Raw genomic sequence first — 25,810 nt, 5'->3', positions numbered from 1 at the left:
GGGCTACTAGTATTTCGGCACCATCCGGCAAGCATCACGGATCGCGGAAGCAAAAAGTTTTCGGACCATTTCTAAAGTTTGTTACCGTCATTGTTCTCACCGCTACATCTTGTCTCACAGCAGCATGAATGGTCAACGAGGTGACGACTTGGACGATGACTTCGTGCCAGATGAACTCGTTGCTACCTCTGGTGAAGAGGATAATGGTCCGGGCGATGATATAAGTGGTCTTCTTAGTGCAGATGAAGATGCTGAGGAAGCGGAGGTTTATATCAAGGAGAAATCAATGACAGAAAAGAAACGCAAACGGAGGGAGAAGGAGAAGGAGCGCAAGATCAAGGTTTGTGTCACCTATCAGATCATTGGTCTCTCACTCACAATCATTATATTTCGCAGAAGAGGAAGTTAGCAGAAACAGTCGAGGTTATCGAGCCTCTTTCAGTGGCAGCGCAACCTGCTCACAAACTCGCAGACTATGTCTCATCTATGCAGGTCAAAGCTTTCCCTGCAATGTCTGAGATAGAACTCAGCGACGTCTTGATACCCGGTAAGCTCAACTACATTAGTCCTCAAAGAATGATATCAATTTAACAATTAGACAGAAGCATCGATCGCGGATACGGCGATATGGACGGGATCGAGAACATTAGACAATCTGGTTGAGTTCATCATCGAAGGTATGTCTTTTCATCTTACATGTTGCAAATGTACATTAACGTATGGTAGTTCTCCCGACACTACACACCCGTCTGTCGCAAAGATCCAAAGTGGCTGGAGCTCCCACCTTGCTGTTCATAGCCGGAGCTGCACTCCGGGTTGCTGATGCGACCAGAGTTCTCAAAGATAAGAGGCTGCGCCGTGAGAAGGGTGCAGATGTAGCAAAGTTGTTTGCGAGACACTTTAAACTGGAAGAGCACGTTTCTTATCTCAAGAGGTCAAAAATTGGTTCTGCTGTCGGGACTCCTGGAAGAATCGGGAAACTATTATGTGAAACCGGTGAGCTAGATACTATCCTGGCACATAAAACACACTTTCAATGTTTCTCAGACGCCCTTTTGGTGTCTCAGCTCACACACATTATCCTGGATATCTCATATCGAGATACAAAGAAAAGAAGTTTATTGGACATCCCAGAGACTCGGGACGAAGTATTCCGAACTGTTCTAGGGGCGCCGAAGGTACTCAAGGGTATTCAAGAGGGGAAAATCCAACTGGTGTTTTTCTAGTCGATCCCATGGGATTAAGTTAGAGTACAATACTGCATTCTATATAAAGAGGCATCACTTAAAATCCCTTCGGGTTGACTCTTAGTGTGAGCTAATAAGTGAACATTTCAATATACCATGCGCAATTAATGATAATGAACTCACTCTAGTCCATTTGGGCACTTTGTGAATGCCCTTTCGATAGCCTCGTGAAGTCGCACTGAACACCGTGTATTTATCCTTGGGATCCATCTCGTGCTCTTTAGGCAGCTGTAGTGCCTTCTCCTGAAAATACAAATTTAAACCATGAGACACAGGGAAAGCAAGTCGACTAGCTCACCAATGCACCGCATTGTATGCCACTTGCTCTGACCGTTTCAATGACTGCGTCGACTTTCTTCAGACGAGCACGCGCATTGGCTTTTCGCGTGATTGACAACTTCCATGGCGTTTTCCTGAACAGCAGATGTGATGAGAAAATGTTGCTGAATGGGCTGCACGGCTTACCATAGTAGACCGCCTAGATTTACCGACGTAGGTCGGAAAGCACCAAACATTTCGTATGCAAGTCAGTTGGTCGCCGTAGCTTAAGAGGTATTTGCCGACAGATGCCGAGCAGCATCATTTAGAACTCCGATAAGACTTAGTGAATGGACGACTTCAAGCCAAGGATCCATTAACGTCGCTCACGTCGACAACAACCATGGCGGTAGAAACACAAACTATGCCTGCCATGAACGGACACGCCTTTAATGGTGATGTCGAAATGGAGAATGGCATTCGGGATTCTTCACTCAGGTTTACCAGTGGACTCATCCTGCCACCTCCGGAAATCAAATGTAGGGTCTTTCATTATGTTGTGTGCGTTGTTCTGAGATTTGTTTTTTTTTGCAGCTGTTATTGACAGAACAGCATTGTTTGTCGCTCGCTCTGCGAACCCGCCTCAGTTTGAGGATAAAATTCGCGAGAACCAGCGTCAGGATCCCAAGTTTTCGTTCCTCAACCCCGCGGATCCTTATCATGCTTACTATAGGCATCGCATGGAGAAGATAGAGGCTGGAGAGGAGCTGGATGACACTTCACAAGAAAAGGAAAAGGTGGACGGGGTAGAAGAAATGCCAATGATTCTAGAGGATCTCGGCGTCGAACCACCTCAGCCGCAGTTCGCCATGGACATGCCCAATGTCAGCCCCATTGACTTGTGCGTCGCCTGGTTATGTCCTGCAAGAATGTGGCTAATGATTTAAGCTAGAGATATCATGAAATTGACTGCACTTTTCACCGCCCGTCGCGGAAGGACATTCTTGGCCACACTTTCGCAAAATGAGGGAAGGAACTATCAGTTCGACTTCCTGCGACCCACTCATTCTCTCTTCGGTTGCTTCAACCGTCTTGTGGAACAGTATCTTAAAATTTTGTATCCAAGTAAGGAGATGTTGGCGGAGTTGAGTAACAGAGCGCAGGAAGGCGCAAAGGGGGCAACGTTAGAGCAGTCCAAAAAATACGCCCGTTGGGAACGCTTGAAAAGGGAGAAGGATAAGAAGAGAAGAGATGACCAGGAGGCAGAGAAACGTACGTTACTTTTCCCTCCTCGACAACCAATTACGATCGTTTGCTTTAGGTGCATTTGCTGAGATCGACTGGCATGACTATGCAATCGTTCAAACGATCGATTTCACGGTTGCTGATGCAAATTCAGAGCTTCCTCCTCCAATGAGTGTGCAGGAAGTGGAGAGTATGACGCTTGCTCAAAAGAGAATGGCTGCTATGATTATGGAAAACACCGCGGATGAGATAGAAGCTCACAAAGCAAGGCAGGCTGCAGCAGAGGCCGAAGCGGCGGCAGCTGTCAGCGGTGTTGGGATTGGGGCTGTTGAAGACGAGGACGCTGCAATGGAACAGAGCGATGATGAGGACGATGAAGCGCAACTAAGGAAGAAGAGTGAAGATGAGGAGAGAGTGAGGGAACTTGAGCGCGCCCGCGCGATGCAAGCAAGTGCCAGCATTTCTGGACCTATGAAGATTAGGACAGACTATGTTCCAAAACGTTTGTTGTTAGCATTGTTCTTTCTGATAGTCAACTTACCTTTGAATATTGCAGTTGGTGCTAAGAAGGGAGCTACCCTCACGACGTGCACGATTTGTGGACAGCAGATTCCCGTTGACGAACTTGATGAGCACATGCGTATTGAGCTACTGGATCCCAAATGGAAGTCTCACCGTGACAACATCGAAGCTCGTAAAGCTCAGGCGTCTGAGCTTCTGCGCGGTGCAAACGTAGTATCGTCACTCAAAAACTTGGCCCGTACACGTGTGGACATTTTCGGTGCTGAAGCTGACGAGGAGAGGCGGAAGAAAGAGGAAGAAGAAGAGAAGGAACGCCGGAAAGAGAGGGAGAAGGTTGTGTGGGATGGTCACACTGCAACAAAAGTTTCTACGATGGACAAATATTCGACCAATGTCAACTTCGACGAGCAAATTGCTGCCATTCATCGTGCAAAGGGTCTTGGACCTCAGGATTCCAATGCGATCGGCCCTGGAATTGGCCCTGTGTCAGCACCTCCGCCTGCAATGACGGGTCTCCCTCCACCTCACGCATCATTACCTGCCCCTCCTGTGCAATCATCCGGGTCAGCTTCTTACTCTTCCGCTACTATTTCATCTGGCCCGCAGCCGGCGTCAGCATATCCACCTCAAGCACCGCCTGTCATGCTCCCACCTCTTCACTATCAAGGTCTCGACTCTGCGCAGCCGTTCGGTTACCAGCCTCCTGCCGCTGGGATGCATCCTTCTCGTATGGCAGGAATGATGGCCGGTGGTGTGGGAACACAGCCACACGCGGGTATGGTGCGCAGCGCAGACGAGATGGAAGGACTAGAAGAACAGCCCGCTATCAAACGGCAAAAAATTGCGAAACTGCCTGGTGGTGCCTTGTATCCTGAAGCAGACTGGGTTGCAATGCATCCCTACACCATATCACTCTTCGTGCAACTTCCCAATGATCCGTCTAAGCCGGAATGGAAACTTAACGGCCAGACGGTCACTGTTACAGACCTTCCTCTAACTTTGCTGGTTTCAACGCTGCGCGATCGGATAAATCAAGTCCTTGGCAGCAATCTCCCTCTTTCCAAAGTTCGAATATCGTATGCGGGTAAGATGCTGACGAACAACAGTACTATTGCTAGTCATAATTTGGAGGAGGATGATCTTGTTGTACTTAGCATCACTGCTGGTAAGAAGAAGTGATCGCTTGTACATTTATTTTTTTGTAACATAGGGTGCGTAATTCTATGAAGACATGACATATGTGATACCGATACAAGACATATAGTAAGAGTGTATAAAATAAAGTAAAAGTCAACCAAGCGTGAAATAATAATAGGCACTACAGCGCGATTGATGGACGCGATAAAAGATAGGTTAAACCCGATGTAACTCAAGACCCAAAGAAACCTGAAACCCGATGTAACCTAAGACCCAAAAAGATAAAGAGAACATCGTCATGAATATTATGCCGTAAAGTCCGCGCTGACGCTGGACCTATACTAACCGCTGCTGGTCCTGTCCAAGTCATAAGGTGACACAGCGACGACAGATGATGTTGATGATGCTGAAGGAGACGACCATGAACGATGCATGTTAGGTCTCGGAGATAACGTAGCACGACCCCGGAACGACTCCTCCTGTGATGTCTCCCATTGTTTCTGGACTGCTACTGCTACGACTGGCGTGACTGGTTGCGACGCGCTCAGAAGGTTTTCTTCAAAAGCGCCTTGCTCGCTGTTCATGGGCACCATGTCTCGCAACCACTCGTCATCCTCCTGGGAGGGGGTCTTCAGAAAAGCTGGTTGCCGACGAAATACGCTGTAGGGCGACGAGAGGTGCGGTGAGTTTGTTAGGGATGGGGGTACTGGCGTGGGATCGCACTGCTTTGGGAGATGAAGCGATACGGACCTGCCCTTGCGCATTTTTGGTGAGAAACTGTCTGACATTTTTGATGCTGAGAACGAGTCAAGAAACAAGTCGCAGTAGCAGACGAATCGCCTGGTCTCCTTTGATTTTAAAGCCAGGGGGGGGCCTGAGCCTGGTCTTCATAAATATCATCACGTACAAGCCAGATATAGGATTAATATTCGATTATTATAAATAATTTAAGTTGGTTCCACCAAGGGCGTAACTACTACCAACAAGTCGCCGGCAACGCAGCACTTCCCCAGGGAATCCCCGCACAGCTAGGGTCGATGACAAATCTGTGTTAACATAATGATCGAATCCTCGGAAAATACTTAGAAATGAAACCCGGTTATGTGTCAGGAAATCCATCTAGAACGTACAGGATTACATACTAACAAAGTTCCGAATACGAAATATATTACTAGCGCGTCATACCTAAGATCATAAAACTCGACGACAGAGTAACGCTAGAACCAAAACAAGTAGCACACAAATCGCGGTATCGAGAATTAGCGGAGGCCGGTGTGAACTACGATGTGTGACTTGCGCAGTTCCATCCATGCGGACTTGCCGCTCTTCTTCGATCCTACGGACAGGAGTGACCGTCAAGCTGTCTTGAACAACTTCGACGTCCGCGGTGTCGGCAGGTAGACCTGACGGCGGAGACAGTACGTTTGCATTCTTAGACGGCCCCTCCTTGGGATCAGGGAGATGCTCTAGATTACACTGATTACATTGTGGGCAAACCCACTCCCGTGACCTTAATGGGTTAATGGGTTACGTTAGATTTATTTAGTACAAACTAGGCCGAGGCTTACAATTGCGCCAGACGTTTGCGTTCCGATAGGGGATATTCGACAGAACCGACACCGGTAGCTGCCTGACCCTTCAGAGGGAAAAATCCTTGGAGTCCAATTATAGCTTATGAAAAAGTTCAGGCACACTAAGGCCGAATGAAAACGTAGAGAATTACCTGTGCGAACACCCCATGCAGGCTGCCATTCCTCTTCATGGTCTGAGGTACAACAGACATTAGTTAATTGACTCCACAATACTGCAGGAGTAACCAACAGTTTGTAAAGCTGATGCATATCTGATCCACAGCTCGACGTAATTCTAACATCTGATTGGCAAGGGGCGTACCTTGGTATTTAGATCGAACCGTCCATTGGGCGTAAGCATCATTAGAGAAGGTGGTCGGAAGGGGTATTCTGCTGGAAGAACTATCCGGAAATGATACAGACCACCTTCAAATTCTGTACCAGCGGGGCCACGAAGTGTACAATGCCATTCCTATAATCTGTCATTCGATACGTCAACGCACTATCGGTAAACGTTACATACAAAGATATCATCCTATGGTTGCGAAGTCCGAACAAGTGCGTGTCGGCGGTGATAAGAGACTCGTGCGTTTTAGGAGCACGCACCTCGAGAGGAACTGCATGGTAATCGGTGCAGGGATCGTTTGCGAGTTCCCTGGCCTCTTGCATTATCCGCTTCACAGCTATGTGGGTGACAGGTCAATCTACAGCCAGAGTAAGCAGACTAGTGTTGGCGCACCGGAATTGTTCTTGTTGAGTGCAGGCATCGGCGCCTCGGTGCTTCAAGCTTCAGCTGTAGCAAGAATATGGTACGGACTTGCAGTTTATAAACTATATACCGAGGATCAAACGGGCTGCTACTTGAAGTGAGAAGTAGTGGAAATCCTTCGAGATGATTGTAAACGTGGAGGGATTCAGATGGGTGGGCTATTGACGCCGTAACGGCATCACGTCTTACTACTGAGGTCACGTGGATTGAATTTTCAGGTGTTTAGTTTAAGTCCTGGTCACGACGAGCCTTATTCTGCTTTCGCGCAAACTTACACCTGGGTTCTACCGTAGCGTGGGTTGAGTACTGGGTTGGTATTCTACAGAAAAATGACGGTACACATTGCCAAGGTTAAGGTCAGACCTCGGAAAAGTGAGTCCCAAAATTATCCTCTCTGCGCAGGTCATTTAACTAATGCCACGGCCCACGCGTAGACTTACCCCCGAATGTCTGTGCAGTGGAGCTCTCAAATATGCTAGGGTGCTGGGCGGCAACAGGCGACATGCTATCCAGCAATCAATGCCAAGCGGCAGCCGAGACTTTGTTTCAATGCATGCGCACAGCAGTAAGTCTGGACAGCCGTATCTAGTATATAATGTGTTCACTGCTTCGCCCTGCAGCCTGTCCGCGGCAAACAACCTAGATCTTCGATAAATTACCACCTCGCCAGACTGGGCAGAAACTCCAAATAGTCTTATATGATATGCAGCTCCCCTTGCATCGCACACAGCTTCATGAGTTTCAGCAATGCCTGGCTTTCATTCAATGTCATTCTGAAGCGTCATACGTCAGATCATGACATGCATTTTCCGCTCTGCGCTCCCGTTGTGCTGATCTCAGGAACGTGTTGGATTTCTCCAACTAGAAAACCCTAGCTTCCTCTTGAATTTGCAGGGTCTTGTTTTGAAATGGCATTCGACAAATTGTCCGTATCTTTGGACTGTATGAGCGTCCAATGCATACATCCGTCGTGTTTCGCCCTGAAATCCAGTCCTTTGGGGTTCACATGAAAGTATTCAAGGCCAAAGCATAGATCTGTCAGGTTGCGTTCTGAACTCCGGTCTTCTAGTATTTCCATGAAACACTACCCACGCAACAGCAGGAAAACCGTCATGCACAACATATTTAGCATTCCGCAATATCATGAACTGTGTGCTACTGTGTGCGTTTGCGTTCACCTTCGATCATCCCCTGACAGCCGGCGGCCAGGATAATGTGTACGTCTGAGGGTTAGTCCGCAGTGCACCAATGTCACTTAATAACATGAAAGCATTCACGAGCCAGTCAAGTCCAAGACTATATGTCTGTACTTTATGTGCATAAGTTACTGTTACATAGAAAGCATATGCATGCAAATGCGACTAACTACGACGTTATTGTAGCATAATACAGAAAACAAAATCGCAAGAAAAGGAAAAACAGAAAGAAAAACGAGATGACGAACAAGATGACGAATCAGATGACAAAAGAGAACTACGCTAGACGAAAGATGCCAAAATAAAAGGGAAATACTATCGGGGACCTATCTTCGAAGAAGACATTTGTGTAGAGGGCTGTTTCGCCATGTCTTGCTGCCGTTGCCATATTAACTCTGCCCATAATGGATTCGGTGGGATGTGCCCGACAAGTGCACGGAATACATCAAGCCTGGAAAGACATGTAAGCCGGATAGCGTGTGTGAACGAGGTTGGACATACCACTTCGCCTTCTCATCATCCGTGTCTGCGAAGAAAAATATTTCTTGGTTTCCAGGAAATACGAGACGGAAGGAACGCTCGACTGTGATCATCCCGTCGTAATCATTTACTGACCGAGCAGGACTGAGAGCGTCCGTACGCGTATCTTGGTTGTCCTCAACTGCGATGGCTTTCTTGAGGTTGATGGTGGCCGTTGCCTTCTTAGTGACATCGTTAAATGCAACAAGATTCGCGCCAATCACCCGGAGACGTCGTCGCCGCCATGTCTGCAGTGGAACTAAGTAACCGCTCACGAGGTGGTAAGAATAGCGTACCATGCAATCCCCTCCATGCTGCGTTAGTGTACCCTCAAAGTACGTGACTTTATGCCAGGCGACGTGTCTTAAACCCCGATGACAGTCTTCAAGACTCTGTGGAAGCTGATTGCTCAAAACGCCAGGTAGAGGTGGAAGTCTAAACATCTGCAATACGATCTCTCCCAACTCCATGGTAGTTGGGCCCCCTGAAGCTTCGATGCGCTGTCCGATTAGTGGATAACTAGTCTCGAATAGCCGAGTATCGCATCTCGCAGCCACATCTTTGAATGAAATCAATGCACGTGCGAGGGTGCCATCCTGTTTGAGATACCGTGCGAGATTATCTGGGAGTTTATAAGGAGGGGCAGGTGGAGGGGGTGGAGTCGCACGAGGTTGTTTTTTAGGCGATGATTGGAAGAAGCTGAGCATGCCACCTCTAGACTTGGGTGCAGCTGCTGGGGGCTGCACACGTGGCGCAGGGGGTGGCACAAGAGCCTGTGATTGGGCGGTGATATGTGCATCACGGCGCACCTTGAGGGTTAGAGTGAACTCTAGCTTGTTGTGCTCGATACTGTCGTGGGATTAGCACAATCTACAAAATTGATAGCGACAAACTTACAGCTCAAACTCTTGATCGATGCGCGAATCTCTGGATAGACGGGTTTCTGGAGTAGTAACAAAATGTATTCCGTTGTTCAAAGTACATGTGAGAGCTGTGGCTTGCTGGGGTATAGGCACTTGCAAGCCGCGAACACCAACGACTGTATATCGATAATCTTATGAGATATAGCTTTCAAGGGTAATATAGTTTTACTGACCTCTGACAAACACCTTGCCATGCGCCTTCCCAGGCTTCTCCATTGACCTATATTCCTTGATTTGCTTGGAATATTCATTCTAGAACATTAAAAATATTGGAATCAATTGCGGAAGAGGTAAACAATCAATTACCATATCCGATGGTCGTCGGACGGCTTTCCATGCCTTTCCACCATTCACGTCACCAGCAACTGACATATGAGAGACCTGCTCTGTATCGGCGGACGCAAAAATCGCCTCATGCTCTCGGATACGATATTTCTGCGTACAGATCAACGTAAGCACCTTAACATGCAACAAAAAACCAGATAGCTTACCCCTTTCCTATGTTCAGGATCAAGTTTCTTCAACTCTTTCGAGATGCTGTCAGCTAGAAGGTCGCCTTCACTGTCAGAGATGCCGAGGTCAAGAAGCATATCACTTTTCGCCGGGGCACCAGCGTCACCAGTACTCTGACTCCGCCGACGTGAAGGTCGGCCAGCGGGCGCTGCACGGGGCGGGGTATAATATCCCAGCGATTCATCATCATCTCGTCTTCGTGCCGCCCGACGCTTCTCGAGTATAAGTTCCTCTCTCTCACGTATCGCATGCTTCGTCTGCAACGGTTGCTCCTCTGCCACCACGGGGCTGCTGAACGCTGGGGCGGTGTACACTATCGAGTCCGTCGCCGCGCGCTGCAATGGTGCCGCCCGCGGTTGTACCACATGGCTGTCCATGGACATCGACGCATCGAAGTCCGTCTCCGTGCGCATAGAATCATCGCCCGTACCAAAGCTGTTGTCGAATTGGCCTGCTCTGATGCCCTCAGTGACAGACTCGACGCGCATGTGCGTAGGCCTTCTCGGGCTTGGGCTCCCGTTCGCTGTGCCTTTGACATCATCCATGAGTCTGTCGAGTGCCGAGCGCATCTCGCTGAACTGGACGGAGTTCACAGAATCTCCAAGACCTGGACTAAAGCCGAGGCTGCTGTTAAGCTCGAAACTAACATCAACAGACAGCCCGATGTTCGTAGGCGGTGGAGCAAGAAGGTCGAGGGAGTTCCTTGTAACGGCAGGATTCGGGGACCCTTGCTGACTTAGTGCAACAGCCGCAGAGTTAAGCGTGCATTTCTCTGCAGTTTGGATAGTTGCAAGCTCGGCGCTAATATCCGTCATCACCGACATCGACTCCACGCGTTTCTCCTGTTCTTTATCTTCTTCGGTCTCCACATCACTGATGATGCTGTCCTCCTGGAGAAAGTCGCAGGATGCGATTTGATGGAGAGGCTTTGCATCAGCAGCTTGCTCAGCCACACTACCCAGCACCAAAGGACTGTCCGTACTGCGCTTGCGCGTGGGGCGCATCTGCATGTCCTTGTCGAGGGCAGAGCGCACCTCACCAAGCTGCACTGAGTTCATGGAGTCACCAAGACCTGCACTAAGATCAAAGCTGTTTGAAATGTCATACGTCGTGTCAGGAGATGAAAGAATGTTCGTAGGTGGTTGAGAAATAAGTTGAGTTGGGTCCCTCAACGGCATAGCGTTGGAACTCGGGGACCCTCGCTCTGCAGCTTGAACAGTTGCGAGCTCGGTACTAATATCCATCATCACCGACACCGACTGGACGTGCTCCTCCTGCTCTTCATCTTCAACTTCTACATCGGCAACGTCGTTGCTATGAGACTCGGTTTGTTTTGGGAGTTGTACATCTGCGTCTTGCTGAGATATACTATCCGACGCCATAGGACTATCCGAGCTACGTTTTCGCATGAGACGTGTATGGATATCCTCTCTGCTGATGCGAGTCCTTGGGGAGCGTCCTGCGCTGCTATCAATGGAAAGGTTAGGCGAACTCGCGGACTCGCAGAGCGGGGAGCCTTGGCGTAGGGCAGGTGAATCCCGACGGATGGCTGGAGGAACGATGGGTGAAGGGGGGTTCTGAATGGAGCCTACGAACTCCAAGAGCGCAGAGGGAATTGGATCGAATACTGTGGCTGCCTGCTCGCTTTGACCAGGGCTGCGACGGTCATCTTCTTCAGAATAGAAGGTATCATGCCGGCCTTCCTCACAGTTCAATTCCAGGACATCAACATCCGGACGGACGGTTGGCGGACTGATATGTGACGGGAGGCTCGGAGGAGGGTCTACTAACTCTAAGAGCTCAGAAGGAAGGGAGCCAAATATTGCGGCCGCCTGGTCGCGGTGATCAGGATCAGGGGTACCATAGTCATCTTCATCAGAATGAAAGGGATCATTTTCCCCTTCCTCGCGGTCAAACTCAAGGACATCACAACGCTCATCCCATGTTACGGTTTTTCGTCTCCGGCGCCTACGTTCAAGGGAGGGCTGGTCAGCAGTTCGAGGACCATGGAGGCGTTTGGTAACGAGCGATGGGCGGGTGGGGGTAGTAGCCTTTGGTGGATTTGCACTCCTAATATCAGAAGGCTCTGGAATCGGCGGGATAGGGATGGACTTGGAAGGTACTGGGGGTGGAGTTTCCTCCTGGGCGCCAGCAGGACGTTTGAATGGGCTCTTTGTGACAGGCTCCTTCTCCGCGAGTCCCTGGTAGACTTTCGACTGGCGGCGCTCCCGCTTGAGGGCAAATGGACGCTCGTTTTCAGCTTGGTCATGCATGGAGTCGGGGCGGGGACGCTTCTCGCCACTGACCCTACGCTGTGGGGGTTTAGGGAGAGGGATATTGCTAATTGGAGAAGTAGAAGGTCTGGATGGCGTTGGAATTGAAGACTTGAAAGGAGATTTGGAAACAAGATTGTTGTTTCTGAGATGTCTGTAACTGGATGAGGATCGACGGGCGACGAGGGGAAAGGCTGGTTTAGAGCTATCACGCTTTGAAATTCGAAGAGGTGTAGTGCCCATGCTAGCAATCGGTGAAGAAGACTTGTTCCAGCCCATGGCAGAATTGCGACGTATGGATGATTGAACAGGATCAGACGAGTTGGAAAGGAGCGATTGTGGTGCCGCTGTGGAATTTATATGTGCGCTCATTGTGAGCGCTATTATATGGTTCACCACCTGATGTCGTCGCTGTCGTGAACGTTGAGCTCGATAGTGAGCTGGTCGTTAGGATCGTTGGCGAGCGTATCTCGGTTGTGGTAATGAACAAAGTTAATAGTCAACAAACACCGTGGGAATTTACGCGTACGCGTCGATGCATGTGATCGCGAAGTAGAAGGACTCGAGTAAAAATCTCTTCTTGGCAGCAGGCTTAATTCCGCACATCTCGGCTGCATTATTTATCATTGCCCCTCTCATGGACCAGCCAGGGCTAGCCTGGCATACCTTGATTGGATGATTGGCTCGGTGGTGTCCTTCAAGTAGTTGGACTTGATGAAGAATCCCCGAAGGTACAAGATAAAGTTGCAACCTAGCAATCCATGGGGTTAGTATCATATCTCCTGTCAATCATTGAAATTTTCTATCCACAACCGAGCCTTCTTATAACCCCACGTCACGTCTTCAGCCTTCCTATTCCAACGTTGGTGAATTGTGGCTGGCTCCCTAACTGATATCATTTTCACATCTCATGCCGTGGAGCTTCTAGGCTGTGGTGTCACAACAGGTGAAATTCTAGCGAACGCCAAGCTGCATGCAAACCGCAGTAGTAAGTGCTCATTGGACGTATTCGATGACAACCCAGCCTGAGTCCGCAACGGTAAACTAGTTAGATCGTCGATAAATTACCATTTCGCTAGACACTCCAAATGCTCATCCTACTTCTATCTGTAGTTCCCCGTGCCTAACAATTCATGCACGTACCACACCATGCCACGACTTGGTGATTCTACAGCACGACTAACACGTGTTTTCCACACCTTTTCCCCGCTTTTACATAACATTCGCTTGCTGCGTTATTTAGGGGGACTATAACGAGAGCCGAGAAGGTTAGGTGGAGGCCACACTCACACGGCTGTAGCCTGTAGGTCACTGGGCTATTCTATTTTTTATTCTTGACGCCGGAACAAGTTTAAGCAGATAATACAATTCGGGGGTTAGTTTCTCGTAACCACGCACAGCAGTGCGCACTCATCGGACTTTGTCTTTCTCCGTTTTTTAATCCAGCGGCACAACAGCAAGTGCGCAGGTGTAGAACAGTCGCATTTGCAGCATTGAGGTAAGCATACTTGTGACTGTGCAGATGTGCGGTGCAACACGCCCACTAGGCTGTGTAGCGTTAAGTAACCCCCCAAAATGGAAGGCAGTCCACTTAACGGCATGCTTGGTCCAGTACAAATTAAGGGCTCCTGAGTTCACGAGACACCTCACTTATTCCCCCTCCCAAATGAGAGTCTCATGTCAAACAATAGAAAGGTCGCTATTTTCTGGGACTATGGTAAGCTTTCTATGCAACTGCCTACTATAGCTCATGTCCTCTGTCAGAAAATTGTAGCCCTCCCTTGAATTCTCAAGGACATGCCATTGTAAATGGCATTCGACGAATTGCTCATGTCTTTGGATACGTAATATCGTTCAAAGCATACTTCGACATGTCCTCCCAGTCCTCCCAGAAGTCTGTCGGGTTTCGCTCTGACCTTCAGTCCTCTGGGGTGTCCATAATTGACTGCCCCCACAACGGCAAGAAGGAAGTCGTGGACAAGATGATTCTTGGTGTGTATTCCGCAAGGCGCCCGTAGTGTGCACTATGAACTTCATTTTTAGTGGATATGATTACATTTGCTGTCGATAATCCTTCACCTGCCACCGTTATCCTGATAGCCGGTGACCGAGATTACGCTTATGCCATATCAACCCTCCGCCTTCGACAGTATAATGTCGTTCTCGTCGTACCTCCAGCCCCAAATATTCCCCAGAGCTTGGAGTCTCAGGCCTCTGTCGTGGTGGATTGGAATTTTGCTATTCTTGGAAAGCGCACAGAAACCGATACAGCACCGGTACGGCAACCTTATCGCAACCTTGACGAAGATATCGTAGAGCGGTTATCACGCGAAATTTGCGATTCAAACGAAGATCCTGCTGTCACTCTTCTTTCTTCGAATCTCCCCACAGCACCGGCCCATACGCGGCGTGTCAGTGCAGCAGAGCTGCTACAGCCGTCAGTATTTGAAGAGAGTTCAGACACAGCTCCAGGTGATGCTACTCAACCTGCCTCGACGTTGACGCCGAAGAAGGTTACTAGCAAAATCCATGAGACGCCTGTACATTATAGATTCGGGTCTGTGGCGTCGCGGACTAGATCCGCGACACAGTCGACACATAGTGTCTCAGACCTCGAACAAGGCTCAGGCTCCCCTCTCAAAGAGCACAAAGCACTTTCAAATGAAAGTCTCGCGGACAGTTTCGTTAGCTACGCTAACGAGATTCAGGATGCGACTCAAGATCCTTTTTCCAGAACCTTTACCGGTCTGGAACGCAATCAGAACAGCGCAGAGTCTGGCCCACTATCGGCCACAGGCTCAAGTAACTTCCCACTATCTCCACCGCCCGCTGTCACGTACAATGTGGATTCGAAGAACACTCCCCTCCCCCCTTTATCACACACCCGTACCATCTCAGGGGGCACCCCCATCTCATACGACGGCAAACCCCAGAACGCTGTGCCTGCTGCAATGCCCTCGTCACCTATAGTATCCTCACGGGGGCGGAGTGATGACATTACTCCACCGAGTTCAACGAACATCGACCTTACCTCAGCCATGTTGGATAATCATGCCGTTGCGTCGGACAAAGCGGCACTCCAGGACGCCTTTGGAATTGATGACGAAGACGGAGATGACAGCAGCACTAGCGAGTTTGATACCTCGCCTGACAGTCCAATTTGGACTACGGTCGACGTTACGAACTCTCTGTTTGATCCTCCGCCGAGTCCCTTTACCCCTCCACATTCTGTAATCACCATGTCTTCGTCGACGCCGTCTTCGCCGGCTCTGACTGTCTCCGATTCTGACGTGAGCACGTCTAACGTTGACGTTGACTCACAACAAGCATCGTCTGTTATCAGTGATAACGAAGACAATCCTTCTGCGTGTCAAGCGCCTCTCATCGAGTCCGTGGAAGATAAGATTCGACGCAATACACCTTCGAAGTTCCTCCCCCTGATGAATCAGCTTTTACTGGCGAGGTCAAAAGGGGAAGTGAAACCATTAAGGTCCACAATCGCTGTTGACTTAATGCAACATGACAAGAATGTATACCTGAGCGCTGGAGTGACCAGGTTCGCGCAATACACTGCACTAGCAGAACATGCTTCTCTTATCCAGCTTGGTGGGCGGGAGGGCGACGCATGGATAACACTCCATCCGAATTTGTTTAGGCAGGACATCGATTTGGATACACCTCAGTCATCATCCACCTCATCGACTGTCCACGACAACAATTCTCCTACGCCACAGAACAACATTCCTCATACCAAGACGCCAAGTCCGACTTCATCTCCATCAGCTATGCCACCACCGACGCCAGGAACCACCAAACCACCCCCACTGAACCCAAACGCTGAACCTTTCAGGGCAATTGTGCCGATTCCGCTTTGCTTCCGGCCGCTCATTACCTGTCTGGCGAAGTTTCACACGGATGGGGTACCCAAGCCTGTTCGTTCAGTAGTTGGTCAAGGGCTTGGACTCGCGGCATATTCTCAAGCTGGCACATCCAGCCTGAAAGAATATCTGGTTCAAGCCGTGCACGCCGGTGTTGTGGAATGTGGAGGACATGGTGGTTCCGCGTGGGTGAGGCTCCACCGTGATGTGTTGAATGGAAAGCGTTCTTATTAGTTTGGTTTGTTGTTTATGTACGTTACGGTCCAAGTTTGTTACTTGTTCAAGTTGTTGTACGAGTGTATATCGGATATCGGGAATCAAGCGTTCCCTGTATTTCATTAACAGGAAGTCGACACATAAGTGACGCCTCGTCCCTCGACAAGATCTGAGACACCCATCATTGTTCCTTGCTCTTTCAGTGGCGCCCATGCAACATCTTCGACCAGTATTTCAGCATTTGGGATTCTGTCAGGAGAGCGTGGCAACTTAGTTGGGCTCAATTATCGGCAAGATAAAATCAATGCTCACCTCTATTCTGCGACAGCCATTCTAGTCATTGACCAATTCATCGAAATAGAAGGAACACTGAGTCGACTCCGTTGTATTGAACGGGCAACAGGTCATCTGTGTCGAGAGCGATTGCGAGGTATCCTCGCTGACGGGACGTGACTTGACTGGGATCCATGATATTCCCAGTCCACGCAAGTTCAACTACAGTGATGCCACGCGGAAACCATAAAGTTCTGTAGACGTTGTGCAAGTCGCTCAAGACGCCCAACAAAGTTCAAACACAAGATCTTCGAGAGAGGATGGAAGAGCCCGTGTTGTCTTCGAAGCGGGTATGTCCCAGAATGCCCGTATAACACGACATGCAGGTTACCAAACAGCATGATAACTTATGAGTAGTATTCAACAGAAAAGTCGTCGAGAAAAATTTTCATTGCGACGGGCCCACCTGTCACTGACCAAAATTTCGAGCAGCGCTTCCCAATATTTATGACATCCTTCATTACAGTCTACCACTGGCCCTGTTTATTTGGTGCCATCGTAATCCATAACAACGAGGCAATGAAATAAATCAATGAAGAGCAGGCTAGAGACTCCTCTGGACCTGGTCACCTTCAGACAAAATGCATGCAATGACTAAGCACTTATAAATTGTGGGTGTTAACTTTGAGTCAAGACCGGCTAATTTTGGGGTCATCCTCTCTATCGACGAACACTCTCCGATGGAGTTGACAAGGTGCAGTACCGATTATCATAATTTATGCGACTGGCTAATATTTACATAAAAATGTAGATAATCGTGACATAGCCTACAGCTGTTCGGACGAATGGGTTGCACGTAATAAGGTCAATGGAACTAACTTTTAGGATCCGACTTTTTCCTCGTATAAGAGTCAAGCCCAGTCATTCGTTTTACGTCTGGGTTAAGACTCACCTGCACCATGACGACAAGTGTGCATCCTAACGCACAGGCAGGCTTCGCGACTGGGACGAATGAATTGTATGATCGGTGGGTGAACTATTTGCGCGGTCTGCATGCGTTAATTGGGTGCATCTAGGGTTCGCCCCTTGTACCCAGCCGATGGTCTTTCTTATGTTTTCAGCCAAGTAGCCAAGAGCACCATACCATTGAAAATCGTTGAGTAAGTTAAATGCATTACTTCTGTACTTTCTCCCCTCAATTAGCTTTCAGGATTGGGGCAGGGACGGGCATGTTCACCCGTGCCTTGTTAGCTCACTCCGAATGGTCGCCGAGCATAGGCACTCTGCGAGCTATCGAACCAAGTGGTGGCATGCGTGATTTTTGGACGAAGTCTGTCCAAGATAATCGCTGTACTATTGTCAATGGGACATTTGACGACACCGGCGTGGAAGATGGGTGGGCAGACTTCATTATAATCTCACAGGCGAGTAGTTCTAGACTCAATTAGATGAAGAGGCTCATCCCTCGGTTATATAGGCATTCCATTGGTGTCTCGACTATGGGAAGGCTTTCACTGAGTTCGCTCGTATCTTGAACAAGGACGGGGCGGCTGTATTTGCATGGTACCTTGCAGATAGGTTCTCTGCTGTAGTTCTCGCCTGTATCAAATCTTCTAACAGCGCTGCAGGGAAGCTGCAGGTTGGGTTGCGCAAGTCCAGCACTGTGTTGAGGCCCGTGTGAATGGTAGTCCCCGATTTCGCCTCGATGTCTTGAGGCAGGGGTTCTCTACCCCTGAGTATACCTCATCATTTCATCCCCAAGAAGAGAAACACTGGGCTCATCATGGTCTTGCTACCGACCAAACTGTCACGGATCGCGCCCTCAGTTTGAGTTACATTGCGATGCTCCCTTCAGATGAAAAGGCCAAGGTAGCGGAGGGCATCAAAGGTATTCTTGAGCGAGGAGATGGTAAAGTCTGGATCAACAAGGAGCAGGGCACGTATCAGGACCCACATATAGCTCACGTGATGATATCAAGAAGGAAGTAGAACCGTTGAGTAGTTGTCTATGGGCTTGTGGATCTTTAGATGATCACCAGCCGGGACTATGTGTATTTCGAAATTTGCTATGACGACCATTATGACAGTGGTATTTGGAGAGACTACACCTACGTTTGCGATGGATCCCGAAGTCAAAGCTCTTCGCCAGATTATGACTACATTTCGTACAACCGAAATCAGGTATTAGACTACTGTGGCAATATACACTGCTAATGGCAGTACATTTTTACCCGAGGGGCAAACCAAATTTCAGGCCAAGTTATCGGAAGCTTCAATTGAAGGTAGCTCAGTTTCCTATTGTACTTAATTCTATTGATTCGCTGACCGACAATTTCTTCCTCTGCCAGGCGCGAGGCTTTGAGATTGAGAAGGCCGGTGGTAGGCTATTACAAGCTTAATTGCCGCTATGCGAGCCTGAGTCCTGTTCGGCAGGACATTCGGCTTGACTTATCCTCACAGCGTCACTGACTCACACGTCAGTCACATCACGTGAATTTGGTCCTTACCACTGCTGGCCTTGTTCATCGTAATCCATAACAACGAGGCAGTGAAATAAATCAATGAAGAACAAGCTAGAGACTCCTCTGGACCTGGTCAAGCCTTCAAGTAAAATGTATGCAATGACTAAACACTCATAAATTGCGGGTGTTTAACTTGAAGACCCAATTGAGAAATCGACTGATTTCGAGCTCGTCCTCTCTATCGAGTCTCGACGAACACACCGTCAAGCGAATTGTCAAGATGGAGTTGACAGGGTCACGGTGCGGTGCCGATTATCATCATAATCCATGCGACTGGCTAATATTTACATAAAAATGTAGATAACCATGACATAACCTACTACAACAGCTTTAAGTTGTTCGGACGAATGGATTGCACGTAATACGTATGGCCAGTGGAACTAACTTTTAGGATCCGACCACCTGCACCATGACGACAAGTGTGCATCCTAACGCACTGGCAGGCTTCGCGACTGGCACGAATGAAGTATATGATCGGTGGGTGAACTATTTGCGCGATTCGCATGCGTTAATTCTGTTGATTTGGGTGCATCTAGGGTTCGCCCCTTGTATCCCGCCGATTGTCTTTCTTATGTTCGCAGTCAGGTAGCCAAGAGCACCATACCATTAAAAATCGTTGAGTGAGTTAAATGCATTATTTCTATACTTTCTCCCCTTAATTAGCTTTCAGGATCGGAGCAGGGACGGGCATTTTCACCCGTGCTTTGTTGGCTCACTCCGAATGGTCGCCGAGCATAGGCACTCTGCGAGCTATCGAACCAAGTGGTGGCATGCGTGACTTTTGGACGAAGTCTGTCCAAGATAATCGCTGTACTATTGTCAATGGGACATTTGACGACACCGGCGTGGAAGATGGATGGGCAGACCTCATTATAATCGCACAGGCGAGTAGTTTTAGACTCAATTAGATGAAGAGGCTCATCCCTCGGTTATATAGGCATTCCATTGGTGTCTCGACTATGGTAAAGCTTTCACTGAGTTCGCTCGTATTTTGAACAAGGGCGGGGCGGCTGTATTTGTATGGTACCTTGCAGATAGGTTCTCTGTTGTAATTCTCGCCTGCATCAAATCTTCTAACAGCGCTGCAGGGAAGCTGCAGGTTGGGTTGCGCAAGTCCAACACTGTGTCGAGGCCCGTGGGAATGGCAGTCCCCGATTTCGCCTCGATGTCTTGAGGCAGGGGTTCTCTACCCCTGAGTATACCTCGTTATTTCATCCCCAAGAAGAGAAGCAATGGGCTCATCATGGTCTTGCTACCGACCAAACTGTCACGGATCGCGCCCTCAGTTGGAGTTATATTGCGATACTCCCTCCAGATGAGAAGGCTGAGGTAGCAGAGGGCATCAATGATATTCTTGAGCGAGGAGATGGTAAAGTCTGGATCAACAAGGAGCAGGGCACGTATCAGGACCCACATACGGCTCGCGCGATGATATCAAGAAAGAAGTAGAACCGTTGAGTAGCCATCCATAGGCTCGCGGATCTTTAGAGGATCACCGGCCGGGACTATGTCACTTATGGGTATTTCGAAATTTGCTATGACAACCATTATGACAGTGGCATTTGGGAAGACTACCTACGTTTGTGATGGATCCCGAAGTCAAAACTCTTCGCCAGCTTATGACTACATTTCGTACAGTCCTGCGCTCTGGCACTTACTTGATCCCCTTGCTCAAATCCTTCCTTGGTACGGCCAAACATTGAAGCAGGGGTTTGGAAACCACCGGATACTCAGACGAACCGCCTGAAACAATGATTAGTACGTGTCTTTGATCTGAATAATTTGAAGACTGGCAGAATCAATCTTCGAATTGTTGCAAAAAGAGTAATGGGGACATTAGGCCTTCGTTCAGAAAGCATTTGCTAGAGAACGCACATGTTTATGGCGAGGTGGAATGTCTTTCTGGAGCTGATGATCAAGAAGGATTGAGGCCGTTGGGTTCCGGTGGTAGGCATCTAAAGTTTACGCCATCCAGGATTTTCTCACCGATCGACGAAAGACGTGATCTTGGCAAGTGCTGTACATTCAATGACATACGAAGGATGATCTGGCATGTATTTCAGCCGGGACTGTGGTACTCGGCGAGGTAAGCTTCGTCCTTCAAGCTTCAATTCCAAATACTAGCAATGACTGCTTCTCGCAAGATCCCGAAGTTTATCCTGCTAGCGTTGGATTAATAACCAACCAAGTCATTGTTCCTCTAAATATTATAGGCCACGCAATACGATATCCATCCAACGTTCGTATGAGCATCATCACAACAAGAATTTCGGCCAGAACACTGAAGACTAGAATCAGACGCTGCCACCAACTAGCACATTGCTTGCACTCAATCTTTCACTGATTAACCACTAGACTAGGACACTCCGTGTGAGAACTGCACGCACAGCTGTGCCAGGTAGGTCTCTCACACGCCGCATTTCCTTTGCAAGATCACCGGCACCACCAGCGAATGCCGCACCTATGTATACACACCTTCATTCTATGTCTTGTGGGTCACTGTAGTATTGGCTTGACGCCCGTAGACTATATAGTGGGTGATACCTCCGCGCTGGTCGGACTTTGCTTTCAAGTCAGCGACGTGGTAGAATACACTCGAATACTCCGTAGAGACGTTGTTTGCAGAACAACAATTCAAGCATGTTCGATTTGCATTTGCTCCTTCAGATATCTGCAAGCGCTGCCAAGCGAGCCTCGAGCGAGCCGCACTGCCCAGGAGCGGCGCAAAATTACCGCCCCCGAAATAGAAGCGGTTTATAAACTTACGACACCTCGATTCCTCGAGTCTGGAATTGAGGGACTACGTACCCGTGCCAGCCTGAGTACACGACTTATACCCTCCTTCGCCAATGCGAATTTCATGTCAAACTATAGTAAGGTCGCTATTTTCTGGGATTATGGTGAGTTTCTACGCACAGTCGCCTCTGATAGTTTATGAGGTATATCTTCCGTCAGAAAATTGTAGCCCTCCCTTGAATTCGCAAGGACATGCCATTGTAAATGGTATTCGACGAATTGCTCATGTCTTCGGATACGTCACATCGTTCAAAGCATACCTTGATGTATCCTCACAGTCCCCCAAGTCTGTCGGATTTCGCTCCGACCTCCAGTCCTCCGGGGTGTCCATGACCGACTGTCCCCACAACGGCAGGAAAGACGTCGTGGACAAGATGATTCTTGGTGTGTATTTTGCGACTAGCATCTGTACCATGCACTATATGCACTATGAACTTTCGTTTGTTACTAGTGGATATGCTTGCATTTTCCAACGATCATCCTCCGCCTGCCACCATTATCCTGATAGCCGGTGACCGAGATTATGCCTATGCCGTATCAACCCTCCGCCTTCGACAGTATAATGTCGTTCTCATCGTACCTCCGGCGCCAAATGTTCCACAGAGTCTAGAGTCTCAGGCTTCTGTTGTGGTGGATTGGAATTTCGCTATTCTTGGAAAACACACAGAAGCCGACACATCACCGGTACGGCAACCTTATCGTAATCTTGATGAGGATATCATCGAGCGGTTGTCGCGGGAAGTACGAGATTTGAATGAAGATCCTGTTATCACCCTCCTTTCCTCTTCCCTCCCCACACCGCCTGCCCATACACAGCAGCAGCCATCATCGATAGAAAGAAATACGGACTCAGGTCATGCTGCTCAGCCTGCATCGTCGTGCACGCCGAAGAAGGCTGGTAGCACAATCCCCGTGACACCTGTACTTCCTAGATTGGGATCTGCAGCGTCGCGGGCCAGATTCACGACAAAGTCGACGCAGACTGTTTCATACGTTGACCGAGGCTTAGGTCACTCTCTCAAAACGAACGATACACTTTCAGAACTTTCAGATAATAGTCTCACAGACGATTTCGTCAGCATAGCTGATGAAATTCAGGATGCGAGTTACGATCCCTTTGTCACAACCCCCAGCTCAAGCTCGGGACCAGAACGCAACCATAACGTTGCAGAGCCTGACCTAACACCTACCATGAACTTGAGGAACGCTCCACTATCCCCATTTCCTACCATCCCGTATAATTTGAATCCACAGAGCGCTCCTCTTGGCTCTCCGTTTCAGACCCGTATCATTTCAGGGGGCACCCCCGTCTCGTACGGCAACACACCACAGGACTCTGTGCATACTGCGGTGCCCTTGTCACAATCAATAGATGTCGACCCTACCTCAGCCATGTTGGATAATCGCATCGTTATGTCGGACAAAGCGGCAATCAAGGATGCGCTTGGATATAATGACAGAAACGGAGACAACAGCAGTACCGACGAGCTTGCAAATGTCTCGATCAGCAGTCCACTTTCAACTGAGGTCGATGATCCTTCATACGCACAGGTTGCGAACTCTGCTTTTGTCGATGATTCTCCCTCCACCCCTGAACCTTCTGTAATTCCTATATCTCCCACGTCATCGTCGCCATCGACACCATCGACACCATCTTCATTGACACCATCTTCGTCCTCGATCGCCTCCGATTCCAACGTTACAATGGCTAACGTTAAGACCGGATTACAACAAGCAACATCTGTTATCACTGATAATAAAGACGAATCCTCGGGGTGTGGAGCGCCTCCTATCGACCGCGATTCCATCGAAGATAAGATTCGAAGACTTACACCCTCAAAATTCCTTCCGTTGATCAACCAGCTTCTGCTGGCGAGGTCGAAAGGAATCCTGAATCCATCAAGGTCCGACATTGCTAATGACTTAGTTCGGGTTGACAAGGATGTATACAAGCGCGCAGGCGCAACGAAATTTGCGGACTATGCTGTGCAAGCGAAAGAAGCTTCTTTAATTGAGTTTGGTGGGGGAACGACTCGAAGCAACTCATGGATAACGTTGCACTCAAGGTTCAGGCGGGAACTTGATGCACCAAAGTCATCAACCCCTTCAACTAGTAATAACCCCCCTACACCACAGAATAATACTTCTTCGTCCATGGCTCCGACGCCGCTGTCATCCACTGCATCACAGGGGACAACCAAGTCAGCTTCACCGAACCCTAGCCCTCCACCAGTTGTACCGATCCCGCCTTGCTTCCAGCCACTTATCACCAGCCTATCTAAAATTCACAAGAATGGGCTGGCGAAGCCCTTTCCTTCAACAGTGGGCTTAGTGATTGGACCCGAGATATATTCTAAAGCTGGGGCGTCCAGTCTGACAGAATATTTTAGTCAAGCAATGGATGCTGGTGTTGTACAATGTGGAGGAGATAGTGGACATGCGTGGGTGAGCCTCCATCCTGATGTGTTGAGTGGCAAGCGCTCTTGCTAGTTTGATCTATACTGTCTCCGGGCGTTACGGAGCTTTATCTTCATTATCTGTTGTATAAGTATGTATTATAAATCAAGCATTTCCGAGAAGAGAGCTATATTCCAAGGAAGTCGACACACAGGTGACGTCCTCGTCCTCTTCTAAAGCTTCGACGAGATTTGAGACACTGTCTTTCTCATCGTCGGTGCTTCCTTGCTCTTCCAGCGGGGCCCATCTAACCTCCCTGACAAGTATTTCAGCATTATCGTTCTGCTGGATGTACTGACGAAGTCCATCTTCTAACTTGAACAACTCATCGGGAGAACATGCCAGCTAGGACTCGATGAGTTCAATTCTTGAAAACAAAATTTGAGGGCGTACCTCTATTCCGCGACTACCACTGGAATCATCTTCCCATTCGTCGAAATCAAAGGCACACTGAGTCGACTCTGCTGTGTTGAACAGGTCTTCTATATCGTTTGGGTCGAGAGCAATTTTGAGGTATCCTCGCTGACGGAACATGAACTTGACGGGAGCCTGTCGAGCACTGTAATGGTATTGAAGCAACATGTTGATGAAAAAAGAAGAGGCTGGACGGACCCATGACGGTTGAGCACTTCCCTCACATTACTGAGGGTGCGGTTGACGTTATCAGTCCTACATTCTCTTCCCACTGGTTTGGGTACAATGTCGAAGAATTTTGGTAGGCACTTACATGATGATGCCCACAGAGCCGTGCATCATGGCTTCATAAGTGACAGCTTGACCATTGTTGTTCTTCCTTTTGAAAGCCTGTAGGACCCAGTGAGCCGCGACAGCGGACGGTGAGCGTGTGTAGTACGTGCCTTGAGCAAAGCATTCTCAATGTTCTCTTTCGGGACACCGGCGTCTTTTGCGCGTCGGACGGCAGTGGCTAACATAGAGTTCTCTTCAATAATCGGTGACCCGCCATCTAAATGCGGGACATAAGGTACTGAACAGGGTGCGCGTGGAAACATACATACTCCTGGCAGCGGCAAGAATGTCCTGTTAGCAAACGCGTGTGGCGCGTCCATTAGGAAGACATACAAAGGAGGAGGCTTACGCTGGCGGCTTTACCGTACAAGATGGATTTCTTCGCGTCTTCTGCACCTTTTCGTTGCTTTATTTTGGACCACTAGTAGGCGCATTGGGTACTATGAGTTTCTGAAGGCCAAGAGTTGAAGGTAGATCTTACTTTATTATGACCTGAGTACGGTGTTGAGCTCCTGGAAAATGATCGTGCATGTGATGCGCGGGGCCAGGCAGTCGGTAGCCTCAAGCGGAGCATCCAGCAAACTCGAGTAGTGTACTGGCAGTCCAGTTATGTAACGTTCTAGTTACTAGTAGTGCTAGTTTTCACTTGCCTAATACGTACGTTAACAGCACTTGTGAGTCCCTGAGTACAACGAAACTTCAGATGTTGGAATTATTCAAGTTGCACGCATCACCAACTTGTCGGAGT

The 25,810-nt window shown here is 48.8% G+C and overlaps 13 protein-coding genes across 13 annotated transcripts; 7 read left to right on the top strand and 6 right to left on the bottom strand.

The window, feature by feature from the left end:
• Nucleotides 1-124: 124 nt before the first annotated feature.
• On the top strand, nucleotides 125-1,226 carry F5147DRAFT_568126 (U3-containing 90S pre-ribosomal complex subunit-domain containing protein; the record flags this gene model as incomplete). The annotated part of the gene is made up of 4 exons (XM_041430885.1): nucleotides 125-340; nucleotides 397-547; nucleotides 603-677; nucleotides 727-1,226. 4 exons carry the CDS (start codon nucleotides 125-127, stop codon nucleotides 1,224-1,226), a joined length of 942 nt encoding a protein of 313 aa, XP_041297602.1.
• Nucleotides 1,192-1,792, bottom strand: F5147DRAFT_673162 (mitochondrial 54S ribosomal protein YmL31). The gene is made up of 4 exons (XM_041435709.1): nucleotides 1,713-1,792; nucleotides 1,546-1,660; nucleotides 1,371-1,490; nucleotides 1,192-1,317 (listed from the first exon to the last, which is right to left on the bottom strand). Exons 1-4 carry the CDS (start codon nucleotides 1,760-1,762, stop codon nucleotides 1,285-1,287), a joined length of 318 nt encoding a protein of 105 aa, XP_041297601.1. The 5' UTR covers nucleotides 1,763-1,792; the 3' UTR covers nucleotides 1,192-1,284.
• A 66-nt stretch (nucleotides 1,793-1,858) lies between these two features.
• F5147DRAFT_673160 (Pre-mRNA splicing factor PRP21 like protein-domain-containing protein) lies at nucleotides 1,859-4,531 on the top strand. Its single transcript, XM_041435708.1, has 5 exons — nucleotides 1,859-2,044; nucleotides 2,100-2,406; nucleotides 2,458-2,777; nucleotides 2,827-3,252; nucleotides 3,307-4,531. The coding sequence occupies exons 1-5, from the start codon at nucleotides 1,909-1,911 to the stop codon at nucleotides 4,449-4,451; spliced, it is 2,334 nt and encodes a 777-aa protein (XP_041297600.1). The 5' UTR covers nucleotides 1,859-1,908; the 3' UTR covers nucleotides 4,452-4,531.
• Nucleotides 4,532-5,330, bottom strand: F5147DRAFT_673159 (uncharacterized protein). Its single transcript, XM_041435707.1, has one exon. It carries the CDS (start codon nucleotides 5,195-5,197, stop codon nucleotides 4,751-4,753), a length of 447 nt encoding a protein of 148 aa, XP_041297599.1. The 5' UTR covers nucleotides 5,198-5,330; the 3' UTR covers nucleotides 4,532-4,750.
• A 19-nt stretch (nucleotides 5,331-5,349) lies between these two features.
• On the bottom strand, nucleotides 5,350-6,908 carry F5147DRAFT_673156 (UBC-like protein). The gene is made up of 8 exons (XM_041435706.1): nucleotides 6,720-6,908; nucleotides 6,587-6,663; nucleotides 6,504-6,515; nucleotides 6,303-6,452; nucleotides 6,231-6,252; nucleotides 6,133-6,174; nucleotides 5,978-6,080; nucleotides 5,350-5,919 (listed from the first exon to the last, which is right to left on the bottom strand). Exons 1-8 carry the CDS (start codon nucleotides 6,745-6,747, stop codon nucleotides 5,601-5,603), a joined length of 753 nt encoding a protein of 250 aa, XP_041297598.1. The 5' UTR covers nucleotides 6,748-6,908; the 3' UTR covers nucleotides 5,350-5,600.
• A 77-nt stretch (nucleotides 6,909-6,985) lies between these two features.
• On the top strand, nucleotides 6,986-7,861 carry F5147DRAFT_673153 (uncharacterized protein). The gene is made up of 3 exons (XM_041435705.1): nucleotides 6,986-7,121; nucleotides 7,184-7,314; nucleotides 7,370-7,861. Exons 1-3 carry the CDS (start codon nucleotides 7,079-7,081, stop codon nucleotides 7,439-7,441), a joined length of 246 nt encoding a protein of 81 aa, XP_041297597.1. The 5' UTR covers nucleotides 6,986-7,078; the 3' UTR covers nucleotides 7,442-7,861.
• A 399-nt stretch (nucleotides 7,862-8,260) lies between these two features.
• On the bottom strand, nucleotides 8,261-9,639 carry F5147DRAFT_568168 (uncharacterized protein; the record flags this gene model as incomplete). Its single annotated transcript, XM_041430887.1, has 5 exons — nucleotides 8,261-8,396; nucleotides 8,447-8,712; nucleotides 8,761-9,313; nucleotides 9,362-9,503; nucleotides 9,561-9,639. Coding segments are annotated over 5 exons (1,176 nt in total), but the record flags the coding sequence as incomplete, so codon positions are not given.
• A 2,061-nt stretch (nucleotides 9,640-11,700) lies between these two features.
• F5147DRAFT_743106 (uncharacterized protein) lies at nucleotides 11,701-12,545 on the bottom strand (the record flags this gene model as incomplete). The annotated part of the gene is made up of 2 exons (XM_041439585.1): nucleotides 11,701-11,732; nucleotides 11,762-12,545. 2 exons carry the CDS (start codon nucleotides 12,543-12,545, stop codon nucleotides 11,701-11,703), a joined length of 816 nt encoding a protein of 271 aa, XP_041297595.1.
• Nucleotides 12,546-13,867: 1,322 nt separating this feature from the next.
• On the top strand, nucleotides 13,868-16,395 carry F5147DRAFT_673149 (uncharacterized protein). Its single transcript, XM_041435704.1, has 2 exons — nucleotides 13,868-14,165; nucleotides 14,217-16,395. The coding sequence occupies exons 1-2, from the start codon at nucleotides 14,045-14,047 to the stop codon at nucleotides 16,283-16,285; spliced, it is 2,190 nt and encodes a 729-aa protein (XP_041297594.1). The 5' UTR covers nucleotides 13,868-14,044; the 3' UTR covers nucleotides 16,286-16,395.
• Nucleotides 16,396-17,499: 1,104 nt separating this feature from the next.
• Nucleotides 17,500-18,939, top strand: F5147DRAFT_648981 (uncharacterized protein; the record flags this gene model as incomplete). Its single annotated transcript, XM_041433313.1, has 6 exons — nucleotides 17,500-17,567; nucleotides 17,617-17,700; nucleotides 17,751-17,936; nucleotides 18,169-18,505; nucleotides 18,569-18,721; nucleotides 18,889-18,939. The coding sequence occupies 6 exons, from the start codon at nucleotides 17,500-17,502 to the stop codon at nucleotides 18,937-18,939; spliced, it is 879 nt and encodes a 292-aa protein (XP_041297593.1).
• Nucleotides 18,940-19,063: 124 nt separating this feature from the next.
• F5147DRAFT_673141 (S-adenosyl-L-methionine-dependent methyltransferase) lies at nucleotides 19,064-20,686 on the top strand. Its single transcript, XM_041435703.1, is given in 8 exon segments — nucleotides 19,064-19,203; nucleotides 19,217-19,261; nucleotides 19,282-19,294; nucleotides 19,462-19,539; nucleotides 19,599-19,682; nucleotides 19,733-19,946; nucleotides 20,000-20,100; nucleotides 20,151-20,686. 5 exon segments carry the CDS (start codon nucleotides 19,472-19,474, stop codon nucleotides 20,509-20,511), a joined length of 828 nt encoding a protein of 275 aa, XP_041297592.1. The 5' UTR covers nucleotides 19,064-19,203; nucleotides 19,217-19,261; nucleotides 19,282-19,294; nucleotides 19,462-19,471; the 3' UTR covers nucleotides 20,512-20,686.
• Nucleotides 20,687-21,922: 1,236 nt separating this feature from the next.
• On the top strand, nucleotides 21,923-22,620 carry F5147DRAFT_567777 (NYN domain-containing protein; the record flags this gene model as incomplete). The annotated part of the gene is made up of 3 exons (XM_041430875.1): nucleotides 21,923-21,962; nucleotides 22,018-22,242; nucleotides 22,310-22,620. Coding segments are annotated over 3 exons (576 nt in total), but the record flags the coding sequence as incomplete, so codon positions are not given.
• A 1,722-nt stretch (nucleotides 22,621-24,342) lies between these two features.
• F5147DRAFT_673132 (YebC-like protein) lies at nucleotides 24,343-25,794 on the bottom strand. Its single transcript, XM_041435702.1, has 8 exons — nucleotides 25,544-25,794; nucleotides 25,412-25,483; nucleotides 25,332-25,353; nucleotides 25,173-25,279; nucleotides 25,043-25,119; nucleotides 24,928-24,993; nucleotides 24,709-24,874; nucleotides 24,343-24,660 (listed from the first exon to the last, which is right to left on the bottom strand). The coding sequence occupies exons 1-8, from the start codon at nucleotides 25,634-25,636 to the stop codon at nucleotides 24,421-24,423; spliced, it is 843 nt and encodes a 280-aa protein (XP_041297590.1). The 5' UTR covers nucleotides 25,637-25,794; the 3' UTR covers nucleotides 24,343-24,420.
• Nucleotides 25,795-25,810: the final 16 nt, after the last annotated feature.

The sequence above is a fragment of the Suillus discolor genome, assembly GCF_016758755.1.
Source record: "Suillus discolor strain FC423 chromosome Unknown F5147scaffold_6, whole genome shotgun sequence".
NCBI lineage: Eukaryota > Fungi > Basidiomycota > Agaricomycetes > Boletales > Suillaceae > Suillus > Suillus discolor.
This window is presented reverse-complemented; position numbering and strand designations above follow the sequence as displayed.